Below are 14592 nucleotides of genomic sequence, written 5' to 3' on the forward strand. Positions count from 1 at the left end.
AGAATTGCCTTTTCTCTGGTCGGCTCCATTACAAGCTGCTCTAAGAATCCATCTCAGAGGCACTCTACAAACTCTCTTTCCTGGGGTCCTCAACCAACCTGATTTTCCAAGTCTACTTGAATCCCATTTCTCTGCATTTGGCCCTTATCCCTCTGAGCCATTTTCTATCCATGTACTTGTCCAAATTACTTTTAAATGTTGTATGTGTACCCACCTCTAACATAGACTCTGGCAGCTTGTTCAGCATGCCCACCAGCATATGTGCCCCATTCACGAAAGACTTTGGAAGATTGGTTTTGATACTTGGACTATTAAAATTCCCTGTCCTCTCCATAAAAAATGATTTACAATTAAAGAGTACTGAAATCGTAAGGGTTCTTCAGGAAATCCCATTGAGATTAAAGGAGGAGGATCTGCAGAAAGGAATACATCAAACTCAAATCTCGGCCAAGCCAACAGAAAGAGAACTGCAAGAATCCATATCCTTTCACTCGGAGCATATATGCATGCCATTTTGAGAAAAATGTGCAAGAAGGTTCTGCTTCTCTAGTGAAGCTGTCTGACCACATTGCGGCCTCTAGTTCAATAGTAGGGTTGGGTTGTTGTCAACTTCCAGCACTGCTGGTGCAGCAATGTCTGTTGCATGACAATGTCAAGTTTACTAGCAGTGGAGGATATTAGCTACATCAGTTAGTCAATGAGCAATAATATACTGCCCAGATATAAAACTGAAACAAAATGTGAATCTGAATTGTTCCAAGTGAGATTACCTAATACTCTGAAGGCAGCATATATTTCTGTGTCCCATTGGGCTGCGATTAGGTAGCCAGGCTCTAATCACGTGCATGATAAATGTAGTGGTAAAGGCTACAAAATAGTAGGAATGAGATAGTAGAAGCGATATGAAGGTTAGTGATAATTCTAATATAGGTACTAGTTGATAACAGTACAAATAACAATAAAGTATTCTCTCAACCAATCGTAAGATTGATCATCATAATTCCACATCAATGAGGAGTGGTGACACAAGGAATAGCAAATGCTGATTGTTAAAAGAGACAAGCATATTTGAATAATTTAGCAGGTCAGGCAGCATCTCTGGCGTCTTGTTCTGGGTAATGAAATGGAGAAAGTGTAACCTGTTTATTAGATTTAGATAAGTGTAAATGTTTGACATAAAATAAGGTTTCAAGCAGGGATGTAGCAAAGATACTAGAGCAAGATAGACCATTCCTACAAAATCCAATGGACTGACTTGAAGTACGCAACGGAACGTCACTTCCGCCATTTTAGGAATAAGACCCCGACCTCCGTTATGCCTCTCGTAGTTTAATCCAAAGATACCAGAGGGGTTTAATCCACGTCAGTCCACTGGATTTTGCAGGAGTATATCTTGGTCTATCTTAGCCTTCTATGATAGGCCATTATGATCTTTATTTATAATAAATAAGGTGCTTCTTTTTTTTTTAATTAAAAAGGAAAATTGCGTATAAAATGAGCGACAATGCGCAATGAAAGGTCTCTGTGACTGGACCATATGCATTCTATGATCTTTGGTTTAATCAGTCTTGTGTAGGAACAGTATTGTGTGTATTTCTGTGTGTGAGAGGCAAGATAGAGATAATAGATTTCAAAGTTCCCTCATGGATCAGAAGCAACTTTGATTTAAAGCAACTCATGATGTACATGAGCCATTCTCATTGATGTACATAAGCCATGAAGACAATTATATTTGCCTTAATTTTTTTTTGCCTATATGACATAAGGAACATAAGCCATCATATATTTATATATTATAAACACGTATATATATGATACACACGTATATAAATGTGATATTGATGTATATAATATACATATTTCTCTAGTTTCTTATATATATACACACACACACATATATTCATTATATGATGCGTATATATGTGTGATATATATGTATATCAATATATAACACACATATATATTTCTCTAGTTTCTTTCTTGTGATCTCCTCAAATTAAACCTTTTTTTCTTTCTTTCATTCAACCTCTCTCTAAAATCCTAATATTGTGAATAAAATAGCAATGAACACACGTCAAGATATTTTTACATTCTATATTAGTGTAATGAAATGTAGTGTATACATACTTACATTGATGCAGAAGTGCGAGCTTTAGACATGAATACTGTGCATTGCTACCATAGTTTAGTTTTTAATTAAACATACATTTGAGGAAAATCTAACATATATTTGAGGGAAATGAGTTACTGTATTTCCCAGCAATGAAGATGCACCACCATTTGAGTTGCTAAATTTTGAAAAAAGGTTGGCAGGACAGGATCGAGGGTTTGGTTTAGTCCAGGGGTTGGCAGCCGTTTTTGCAAAGGGGCCAGGACCCTCCGGGACTAGTTGCAGTTCCCAGGTCGCCTGCGAGCCCCGGGTCTAGCTGCAGTTCCGCTGTCTGGTCCCAGCGGCTGTTCACAGCCACCCGAGCTACTGAGCGAGTTGTTAAATGTGAATATCTCATAATTACACATTTGTGGGTTAGCAGTACATTGCATCAATCCACTCAATTTTAAATAATTCTACATCAAAATTCATAAAAATGGATAACACTTGTTATTTCTGTCATTCATGGTAAGATTTACATAATTTACATCGTTTTATGTGTGAGATATACAGGGTTGCAGTGTTTCGCATATCAGCTAACCAATGAAAGTGATGTAAAATTCAACGTATTTCAAACAATGATAACCCCCACCCCTGCTTACCCCAAAGGACAAAATGTCCAACGTATATACAATAATAAATAAATTGTCATTTGCATTATTTTGTGAGGCTAACAAATCACAATTTGCTGCATTGAAGGCTTTGGTGCAGATGGGAGGTTCTCATTCCTCCTCTTGAGTATCCTGCATTGGGAGGACAGACGTTTCAGTGGGTTCAGGATGTCAAAGAGTGTTGGAACTGCATTCCAATTTAGCCTGTTCTTGGTCTGCTTGTTTGAAAACTGGTCAAGATCGAAGTGTTCAGAACAAAGACGGCAGTTGTTTGACAAGTACTCCGTAGTTCGGTGTAGGAGATCTTGTCGATGAGTATTCTGGACCCGCTGTCGACATCTGAAATTGCAGTAAAATATCATATAGAATTAATTTATAAGAACAAATTTGATTATAACTACATACCTGCAGAATGGATGACATATCACTTAAATTCAATTGTTTTCAAGGGTGGGGAGAGACATGTATATTGAAGATGCATTTTTCCTCTAATAGGTCAATTTATCTTAAATGTAGAAGAGCTTACACTAGCATGCATGCCTTACAACAAGAACAAAACCAAAAATGTAAAGCAGTGTAAAAATTGATACCTTTATTATTGTTTAAGATGGAAATGCAGATGCTGGAAAATCGACGGTAGACAAAAATGCTGGAGAAATTCTCCAGATTTTTGTCTACCTTTATTATTGTGGTAAGTCTAGATCTATAAAAGAAGACTTTCTAATAACTTGCTCATGTACCAAAAAATGTCTTATATAATATAATACATTGTTGGGATCATAAGAATAGAATTATATATGTTACAGTCATCATACATTGGGAAGGAAATTAAGGCTTTAATGTGTGCTCCTCGTCCCCTATAACACCATTTATCATGTATTTTAAACACCATTACAAAGCGGCTTAAACACAAGTCTGTAGTGGCACCTAGTGGTTAGGCCACTCTTGCTATGTGAACCCTCGGCAGTCGGGGGTAGGGTCACGTGGTATAGGGGTGTGCCCTAGTATATAAGAACCGACCTTCCCTCTCTCGCTCTCTCTTCATGAGTGTCCTGCCATCTCAGCAGGAGCTCAGCTCGAGCCAACGAGGCAACAGCCTCTCAGCGGCAACAATGACTATTATGTTAGAGTGCTATACGTGTATGTATATCTTACCTACAATGCCTGAATAAAGAAATCATTTATTCACGACATTTGTGCCTCAACAAGCCGATTCGGGACACTCCGCGGCTTGGAGGTCCCGATTCGGCCGCTTCCTGCCGGAGACGTGGGCTTCACGATGTTATAGGCCGCGGGCCGGCGGTCGGAAATCTTTTTTTCTTACCTTTCGTCTTTAGTGGGGAACCTGAAGACAGGTTGGGTCGCTTACATTGGCGATTCGAGCACTTTTGCTTGTAGATGTGGACGCCATGACAGAAGTCGATTAAAAAAACCTCATATATTTGATTCCCGAAATGGCGCGAAAAAATTACCCATGACCAACTACGGGTTTTTCGCCTAGTGGTCTATCTTGCTCCTCCAGTATCTTTGAGGTGTAGTACTGCCGGAGCTCACGGGAGCGGCACTCCAGCACCTCTGTAAAAAAACAAAAACAAAAAAAGTGGGAATTTTAACTAGCGGGTGTGTGGTCGGGGTAACCTGTTTAAAAGAGGGGGAAGGGGAAGTCCCTGTAGTGGCGTGGACAAGGTCAGGAAAAGACCAGACGCCAGGTAAAAGTACATAGTTTCATCTACCGTCAGCCCTTGTAGAGCAAACTGTGCCTCTGCCTGCTGGAACCAGATATCAGGCTCTTCGGTCCACAAAGTCGGGAGCTTCAGCGCAACGGCGTTGTTTTCCATCACGATGCGTGATGAACGTCGGGGTCACCTGTTGTAGTGGCCTGGACGAGGTCAGGAAAAGGCCAGGCGCCAAGCAGGTTCAGAAGTCGTTTAATGAATCGTGGCAAACACACAGAACGCCCCCGGAGCAACTTCCGGGAAACCCCGTGAGCAGACAATCGTCCCTGGCCCTCAAGAGCCGAGGGGGATGACCCAAGGAGTGGCCTAATCCCCAGGGACCGCCACAACCCATCACTATTGAGGTTCCCTGTAGGAGGAGGAGGAGGAGGAGGGGGGGGGGGGGGCAACAGGACCCAGCAGAACCAGACCACGTGCTGTCTGCAACGTGGTGGTTGTGGACCTGGTGTTAAGTCTGGAACTCCGGTGAGGTGACGCCTCCGGCTCACTGGTGGCCGGTGGAGAGGCGAGGTTCGATGGAGTCGCTGGTGGAGGCCCGTGGAGGGTCGCGGCAGCAGCATCAGTGGCCCCAGCGAGACAGTGAAGGTCGGCAGCAGCAGCATCGGTGGCCCCGGGGAGGCGGAGAGAGTCAGCAGCCACAGCAGTTTCGGTGGTCCGGGCCTGGGTTTGGCCGGAAAGGTGGTGAGGGTCGGAGAGGCGGTGGATGTTGTTGCTGCTCCTAATGGTGGCCATCTCGGCCTTGCGATGGTCGTGCAGGCAGCGCCGCAGTCGAGTCGAGCAGTGCCGGTGGAGGGACCGGTCTTGAGGCGGGCAAGCTTGTGATCCTTGGTAGAGTCCAGATAGGTTTGTTGAATGTGTGGATCTGGCGTCGAATGAAGTAGAGTTGTGGTCCATTGCAGGGCTGAGTCAGTGGGTGGGTGAGTGAGTGGGTGGGTGAGAGAGTGAGTGGGAGAGAGTGTGTCAGTGAGTGAGTGGGTGGTTGAGTGAGTGGGTGAGTGTGTGGATGTGAGTGTGTGTGGGTGGATGCGTGAGTGGGTGTGTGTGTGTGAGTGGGTGAGTGAGTGAGTGGGTGAGTGAGTGAGTGAGTGAGTGAGTGGGTGAGTTAAGGCCCAGAGCTGCGGGAGTCAGGGCGAGTTGGCGCCAGGCCGGCACCTCTGTAAAAATACACAATTACCGTCTTTTTCTTTACTTGCTTGATAATTATATTTCATGATAATTAGTGAGTGCAACCGTGCAATATTTTGTCATATTATTAAATTAAGTATTATATGTTTTATTGTACTAGTTATACACTGGGATGTAGTAATAGGCTATAATCTTGTTTGACCCTCTTGGCAAAGATCTTATAGCGGATCTTATAGCTATAGGATCTTTGCCTCTTGGGATACTGGCTTGCCCCACCCCCAAGCAAAACCGGAAATGACGCCCCTGTTTGACAGCTCCGGCACCTAACAAATTAGCACCGTAACACTGGTTTCAAGGATAAATGACAGAATGACAATAACAATAAATTATTTTCAATTTATCAAGAAGGTAGTTCACGATGGCCAATAAATATTGGACCTGCCAATGGTGTCCGCAACCTCTGCATTCATAATATTCCCAAACGAGCTCCCAAGTCGAATAAATGATACAGAAAATGACACAAAAACTTTTTGAAAAAGCTGGAGTAACTCAGCGGGTCAGGAGGCAGCATCTCTGGAGAGAGGAATGGGTGATGTTTCGAGTCGTGACCTTCTTCAGACTGAGTGAATGATCCTTCTGGAGAGTGAAGGGCCCTTTATAACTCATGTCCCCCGTCATCTTACGGTAAGTGAAATTATACTTCAGCCTATGAAACTCATGTGGTGCAAATAGTAGAACCTGCTCACCCGCCATCTTCGACACATTGAAGACGAGACTGCGGCGGTTTCCAGCTCCGGGCGCGCGCGCGCGCTGCTCGCAACGGTTTCCCGCTCCGGGCGGGCGCGCGCGCGCTGCTCGCAACGGTTTCCCGCTCCGGGCGGGCGGGCGCGCGCTGCCTCCCCTCCCCCTCCCGGAGCGCGCGGACAAACTCAAGTTCAACCCAACGACCGCGGGAAGGAAAACCGTTAAACTCCATTTCCAACTCCCTTAAGGCGCCAGCATAACGAGTGCATCGACTCAACTGTCTGGTGGCGTCGGAGTGATCAATAAATCAGCGGAACAATCATTAATCCTGTAGTAATTCCAAACGGCTGAGGCGAAACATGTTGGCGAAGCAAGCGATTAGGGTACTGGGCAGTAAACTCGCAAGAACGAGGGGCAGAAAAGGTGGGAGTATGTGGTTCTGATGAGTTCATAAACTATTCGCAGAATGGAATAGCAAATCACATTGGTGCCACAGCCCCTCGCCCTTGGAAGCCGTTTTCTTTAGTGCTTCTTTGTGCAGATCTTGGGGTTTTATTTCTCGGTTAAACACGACTCACTCTAAATGTATCTTGTTATGTGTATCTCGAGGAGAATGATTGATCCCTTTTAGAAACATAGAAATTAGGTGCAGGAGTAGGCCATCACGGAGGAGGAGCCATCTTGGTGAACGGCTGCTAGCCAGCAGCCGTCCGTTTTAATTCGTTTTTTTTATAGTTTTTAGTGAGTCCTGTTTTTCGTTTGTAGGGGATATGGACTTTTTAATGTGGGGGGTAGGTCTCAACTTTATTTCTAGGTCCCTACCTGGTCGGTGAGGCAGCTTTTTCTCCGGGCTGCCCGCTGACCCGTCCTCGTGGCCTACCAGCGGGCTTGGAGCGCCGTTTCCTGGCGGGCACCGCCCAGCAGCTTGGCCTCGGTGGCGGCACAGTGTTGGAGCGCTATCGCGGAGCGGGCGATGCCTTGCCTGGGTCGCCGCGCTGGAGCTCTGGCGAGCTGGACCGCCGAGAGCAACATCTCCGGGCTGCGGGTCTGCGGAGCGGAGAGGCGGCGCCAACTTTACCAACGGGAGCCTGGGTGCTCCAAACCGGCGCGGCCTTGTCGGCTTCGGCAGCCGCGGGCTCCAACCAGGAAGCGGCCGTTCCAGGTGGCCCAGCCGCCGAAAGGACTCTCCCGACGCCGGGGCAAGACCACCCGGTGAGAACGGCCAGGGACATCGGGCCTCCGTAGAGGCAATTGCGGTGGCCTCAATAGGCCTGACTTTGGGGTGAACATGGGGTGGGGACTGGACATTGTGCCTTCCCCCACAGTGGTGTCCATTGTGGGGGGATGATTTTTTTGTCTAATGTAATCCTGTAGGTCTGTGTCCAAGATGGCTGCCGTGAAGAGAGAGTGGACGCTGGCACGAATTGGTTGCCGCTGCTCTCTCTTCACACTGTGTTTTTGATTTTCTGTTTTTGGAATGAATTCTGTTTTTAATTTGTGTCTCTGTGATGTCTTTATTACTTATTTTACTCTGATTATATGTTTTACTATGTAAGGTGTCCTTGAGATTTTGTATGAAAGGCGCCCATTAAATATAAAATTTATTATTTATTCGGCCCTTCGAGCCTGAACCGCCATTCAATATGATCATGGCTGATCATCCAACTCAGTATCCTGTACCTGCCTTCTCTCCATACCCCCTGATCCCTTTAGCCACAAGGGCCACATCTAACTCCCTCTTAAATATAGCCAATGAACTGGCCTCGACTACCCTCTGTGGCAGAGAGTTCCAGAGATTCACCACTCTCTGTGTGAAAAAAGTTCTTCTCATCTCGGTTTTAAAGGATTTCCCCTTTATCCTTAAGCTGTGACTCCTTGTCCTGGACTTCCCCAACATCGGGAGCAATCTTCCTGCATCTAGCCTGTCCAACCCCTTAAGAATTTTGTAAGTTTCTATAAGATCCCCACTCAATCTCCTAAATTCTAGAGAGTATAAACCAAGTCTATCCAGTCTTTCTTCATAAGACAGTCCTGACATCCCAGGAATCAGTCTGGTGAACCTTCTCTGCACTCTATGGCAATAATGTCCTTCCCCTAGACTAACTGGTCTGTAATTCCCCGTTTTCTCTCTCCCTCCCTTCTTAAAAAGTGGGGTTACGTTTGCTACCTGCCAATCCTCAGGAACTACTCCAGAATCTAAAGAGTTTTGAAAGATTATTACTAATGCATCCACTATTTCTGGAGCTACTTCCTTAAGTACTCTGGGATGCAGCCTATCTGGCCCTGGGGATTTATCGGCCTTTAATCCATTCAATTTACCCAACACCACTTCCTGGCTAACCCGGATTTCACTCAATTCCTCCAACTCCTTTGACCCGCGCGGGTCACCTGCTATTTCCAGCAGATTATTTATGTCTTCCTTAGTGAAGACGGAACCAAAGTAGTTATTCAATTGGTCCGCCATATCCTTGTTCCCCATGATCAACTCACCTGTTTCTGACTGCAAGGGACCTACATTTGTTTTAACTAATCTCTTTCTTTTCACATATCTATAAAAACTTTTGCAGTCAGTTTTTATGTTCCCTGACAGTTTTCTTTCATAATCTATTTTTCCTTTCCTAATTAAGCCCTTTGGCCTCCTCTGCTGGTCTCTGAATTTCTCCCAGTCCTCTGGTATGCTGCTTTTTCTGGCTAATTTGTACGCATCATCCTTCGCTTTGATACTATCCCTGATTTCCCTTGTTATCCACGGATGCACTACCTTCCCTGATTTATTCTTTTGCCAAACTGGGATGAACAATTTTTGTAGTTCATCCATGCAGTCTTTAAATGTCTTCCATTGCATATCCACCGTCAACCCTCTGGTTGACGGTGCTTTTCTGGTTGCTTTGATTTCATAAGTAATGATGAACTTTTCCCCAGACTTTCTGTGGACTACTGGACAAGCAGGGTATTTCCTTAACCAACCAGATTACTAACTTCAGTTTTAAATGCCTACCATTTGATCTAGTAACTATGCTCCTTCTATTCTATTGAATTGAAGCTCCTCTACTCATTGAATCAGTTCAATATCCACCGTTAAGATCTTAAGTATTTCAATTACATGCAACCTTTTTCTAAACCTTAAAGAATACACAGCTCTACCCTTTCCCCCCACAATTTGTGATAGACTAATGTTCTCACTCCAGAAATTAGCCTAGCCAGTCTCTATTGGCCTGCCACCAATACTAGTATATTATTTCTTAAATAATTCAACCAAAATTGTAGATAGTACTCCAAACGGCCTCTTCATCACCCTGTACAATTGTAACAATACTTATTTATGTTTAAAGTCTAACCACTTAATAATAAAGGGCAATATTCCATATGGTTTATTGTGCTTGCAAACCTTTTATGATTTATCCACAAAACACCTAGATCCCTCGGCAGTCCATTTATTTGTAGTCTGTCTTCATACAAGTATTAATCTGCCTTCATTTGTTATGTTTTTGATTATTTGATCAAACTGTCGGTACCTTGTTAAGAAATCCAAATATTCTCATGGTGATATTTTTCCAGATAGACTTGAATTTTAAATTCACGAGATTGAATTGAATTCAAGCGCATGTTCTAAAAGTTTAAAGACTTTCCATGAAATATCTGTGGAACATGTGGCACAAACGTGTTGAGTAAGAAGGTTCATTGCAGCTGAGTTACTTTCACATTCTACACTATATTGCAATGCAGTAAAATCTTTAAACAAAATTGAATCTTTTCCCTCCCAATTCCCATCATATTTAGCTGGTACTAAATTGACTGAAGACCAGGAGGCACGTGTGCAATCTACACTGCAAGAGTTTCTAATCTATTTAATTTTTCTGTTGGATCTATCCATATGTAAGTATCAAAATGCATTTTGTATTCTCGTGGTTATTTTGATACAGCCTAGTTTGTGCAAGGTTTCTAACAGTTTGATAAGCTCTACAATTAGGAAGGAAGCATAGTGATAAGTAACGTGGTGTTTGATGCCATCATGCAACTTCATTGGACACTTGTATCCAGAGACTTGATAAACACCTGATACACATGAGATGGCAAAACGTGATCATGAATTACTTATTGTACTGATAGTCCAGGCACTTGTGATGCACTCTTTCGTGTTCGTTTTCTAGGTCTGCACAAAATTTGAGAGTCTTTAGTTTACAACAGAAGTTTTTAATGTTTCACTCTATGCTGGCAGCAAAACCAGTCAGAATGGCTGCACACATACTGCCTGCCCACAGAATAAACCAGATCTTTGGGATAAACTATATACAAGACATCTCCCTTGTCCTGTGCAGCGCCACCTGCTGCACGGGAGGAGCAACGGGTCCTCCCACCCCACACAGTCCACCAAATATTACACACTAGGTCATAAAACCGTCTGAAATATGAACATTGCAGCTAGGCCCCATAAATTGACCTAAACATTCCAATATCATCTATATGAAGGTACAACTACAGTGGAGAACATTTAAGTGTGGACTTCATTCTTCAAAACACACTGACCTTACAAGAGTGGTTAGCATTAGAGACATTCACTTGTAGCCGTTCCATTCCCTTGTCATTCCTCAGTCAGAGTGGACCTATTAAGAATTTTTGCAGATGAAACCAAACTACTGTTTGAGTCTGTTACCTCAGGAAACAGTTGCTAAATAGTAACTCACGGGATTGCAAGTATCCCAGAGAACAACGACATTACGAAACTTAAATGATGGGAGCTGAATAAGCCAAATGCACATTTCTGGGGTAACCAAACTAAGACATGGCCAATCAATTAAATGCAAGGAGATAGTTCAACAAACTTCTTCTTCTTCTATGTAGTTTTTTTTGGCGGTTGGCAAACAACTTTTTAGTGCATTACCGCCACCAACTGGTATGGAGTGTGGATCAAATAACATTATAACTTATATACTAATAACCTATATATTTCCGAATAAATTGGTTACCCTGAGAAAAAGCAATAGGATTTGATTAGTTCAACAATTCTGCATTCAGAAACTATTTATGCAGTGGACTGTCAGGGGCTGTTATAACAAATGTTCAATTGGTGGCATAAGGTAGGATGGTGCCATCTGCAGCTAGAATGTGAGAGTTACTTAAATGAATTGGGAAGAAGATGGCAAAGATATTGTGGGTTAGGTAGCGAAAATTAGTGCAGATTAGAGTTCACATGGCTGTAGAAACTCAGGAATAAAGGTGTTTGGAAAAAGATAAATGAGGTGGATAAGTAGGGAGAATGAGAATGAGCACAAATCTTCATTCAGAGTCACAGGTTTTAATATAGGCGGGCAAGGAACTGAAAATCATTGAAATACATAACATTATAGTATAAATTTATGTTTGTAATGCCATATGTGATTATTTAAGTATATAAAGCGTAATAGAGATAAATAGATTTGAAAACCTATGAGAAATCTGGTGATTAATTGAACCTTTGCAAGGTGTCATTACTCTTTAGGGGGAAGAATTCTTATGAAACTATTGAATTAAAATGCAAAAAAAAAGAAATTGTTAAGATGAAAACCTTTAAGTGGTAAACTACAGCTATTTAATGTTTAGAAATTGAATGCAAAATTGATTTCCTAACTGATTCAACATTTTTATTGATTGGTTGATTTTAATGTTAATTGCATTGTTCCAAGTATATCGTGACTCAAATTAATAACTGTAAATTACATTATGCAACACTTCTGATTAAGTGAAACGTCCTAAGGTATCTCTTGCATATATTATGAAACAAATTTTGACACTGACCACATAATGATATATTGGGTCAGGTTAAGTAACAGCCCGTGGTTAAAGAGGTAGACAATAGACAATAGGTGCAGGAGCAGGCCATTCGGCCCGTCGAGCCAGCACCGCCATTCACTGTGATCATGGCTGATCATCCACAATCAGTACCCATAGAAACATAGAAAATAGGTCCAGGAGGAGGCCATTCGGCTCTTCGAGCCAGCACCCGCATTCATTGTGATCATGGCTGATCGTCCCCAATCAATAACCCGTGCCTGCCATCTTCCCATATCCCTTGATTCCACTAGCCCCTAGAGCTCTATCTAACTCTCTCTTAAATCCATCCTGTGATTTGGCCTCCACTGCCCTCTGTTGCAGGGAATTCCATAAATTCACAACTCTCCGGATGAAAAAGTTTTTTCTCACCTCAGTCTTAAATGACCTCCCCTTTATTCTAAGACTGTGGCCCCTGGTTCTGGACTCGCCCAACATTGGGAACATTTTTCCTGCATCTAGCTTGTCCAGCTCTTTTATAATTTTATATGTTTCTATAAGATCCCTCCTCATCCTTCTATACTCCAGTGAATACAAGCCTAGTCTTTTCAATCTTTCCTCATATGACAGTCCCGCCATCCCAGGGATCAATCTCGTGAACCTACGCTGCACTGCCTCAATCACAAGGATGTCCTTCTTCAAATTAGGAGACCAAAACTGTACTCAATACTCCAGATGTGGTCTTACCAGAGACCTATACAACTGCAGAAGAACCTCTTTACTCCTATACTGAAATCCTCTTGTTATGAAGGCCAACATTCCATTAGCTTTCTTCACTGCCTGCTGTACCTGCACGCCAACTTTCAGTGACTGGTGTACAAGGACACCAGTCACTACCCCATACCTGCCTTCTCCCCAAATCCCCTGACTCCACTATCTTTAAGAGCTCTATCTAACTCTCTCTTGAAAGCATCAAGATAATTGGCCTCCACTGCCTTCTGAGGCAGAGAATTCCACAGATTCACAACCCTCTTTGTGAAAAAGTTTGTCCTCATCTCTGTTCAAAATGGCTTACCCCTTATTCTTAAACTCTGGCCCCTGGTTCTGGACTCCCCCAACATCGAGAACATGTTTCCTGCGTGTCCAAACCCTTAATAATCTTATATATTTCAATATGATATCCTCTCATCCTTCTAAATTCCAGAGTATACAAACTCAGCCGCTCCATTCTATCAACATATGACAGTCCCGCCATCCCGGGATTTTACCTCGTGAACCTACGCAGCACTCCCTCAATAGCAAGAATGTCCTTCCTCAAATTTGGAGACCAAAACTGCACAACATTCGCCAGGTGTGGTCTCACCAGGGCCCTGTACAACAACAGAAGGACCTCTTTGCTTTAATTTTGCCCACTAATCTCCTATGTGGGACCTTATCAAATGTTTTCTGAAAGTCCAGGTACATAACATCCACTGGCTCTCCCTTGTCCATTTTCCTAGTTACATCCTCAAATAATTCCAGAAGCCTATCCAAATGTGCCGCTATTTCATCTTTTATAATTGACTCCAGCATCTTCCCCACCACCTATGTCAGGCTAACTGGTCTATAATTCCCTGTATTCTCTATCCCACCTTTCTTAAAAAGCATTAGCTACCCTCCAATCCACAGGAACTGATCCTGAATCTATGGAACATTGGAAAATGATCACCAATGCGTCCATGATTTCTAGAGCCACTTCCTTAAGTACCCTGGGATGCAGACCATCAGGCCCTGGGGATTTATCAGCCTTCAGTCCCAACACCATTTCCTGCCTAATGTGAATTTCCTTCAGTTTCTCCATCACCCTAGATCCTTTGGCCAATAGTACATCAGGGAGGTACACAAAAATACTGGAGAAACTCAGCGGGTGCAGCAGCATCTATGGAGCGAAGGAAATAGGTAATGGTTCGGGCCGAAACGTTGCCTATTTCCTTTGCTCCATAGATGCTGCTGCACCCGCTGAGTTTCTCCAGCATTTTTGTGTACCTTCGATTTTCCAGCACCTGTAGTTCCTTCTTAAACACAGTACATCAGGGAGATTGTTTGTGTCTTCCTTAGTGAAGACAGATCCAAAGTACCTGTTCATCTCGTCTGCCATTTCCTTGTTCCCCATAATAAATTCACCCGTTTCAGTCTTCAAGGGTCCAACTTTGGTCTTAACTAATTTTTTCCTTTTCACATACCTAAAGAAGCTTTTACTATCCTCCTTTATATTCTTGGCTAGCTTACCTTCATACCTCATCTTTTCTCCCTGTATTGCCTTTTTAGTTATCTTCTGCCTTCCCACAAATCGTTGCTATGTTATACTTCTCTTTTATTTTTATACTGTCCCTGACTTCCCTTGTCAGCCACGGTCGCCCCTTACTCCCCTTCGAATCTTTCTTTCTCTTTGGAATGAAATGGAATGAACTGATCCTGCACCTTCTGTATTATACCCTGC

The 14592-nt window shown here is 43.1% G+C and overlaps 1 protein-coding gene across 1 annotated transcript in view; it reads left to right on the top strand.

Moving 5' to 3' along the window:
• The first annotated feature begins 6724 nt into the window (after window positions 1-6724).
• Window positions 6725-14592, top strand: part of pkd2l2 (polycystin 2 like 2, transient receptor potential cation channel) — a 38686-nt gene continuing 30818 nt past the window's right edge. The window contains exons 1-2 of the mRNA XM_033030074.1: window positions 6725-6788; window positions 10035-10241. Coding sequence (XP_032885965.1) covers window positions 6725-6788; window positions 10035-10241 — 271 coding nt within the window. The remainder of the gene's footprint in view (window positions 6789-10034; window positions 10242-14592) is intronic.

The sequence above is a fragment of the Amblyraja radiata genome, chromosome 11 (genome assembly GCF_010909765.2).
Source record: "Amblyraja radiata isolate CabotCenter1 chromosome 11, sAmbRad1.1.pri, whole genome shotgun sequence".
Lineage (NCBI taxonomy): Eukaryota > Metazoa > Chordata > Chondrichthyes > Rajiformes > Rajidae > Amblyraja > Amblyraja radiata.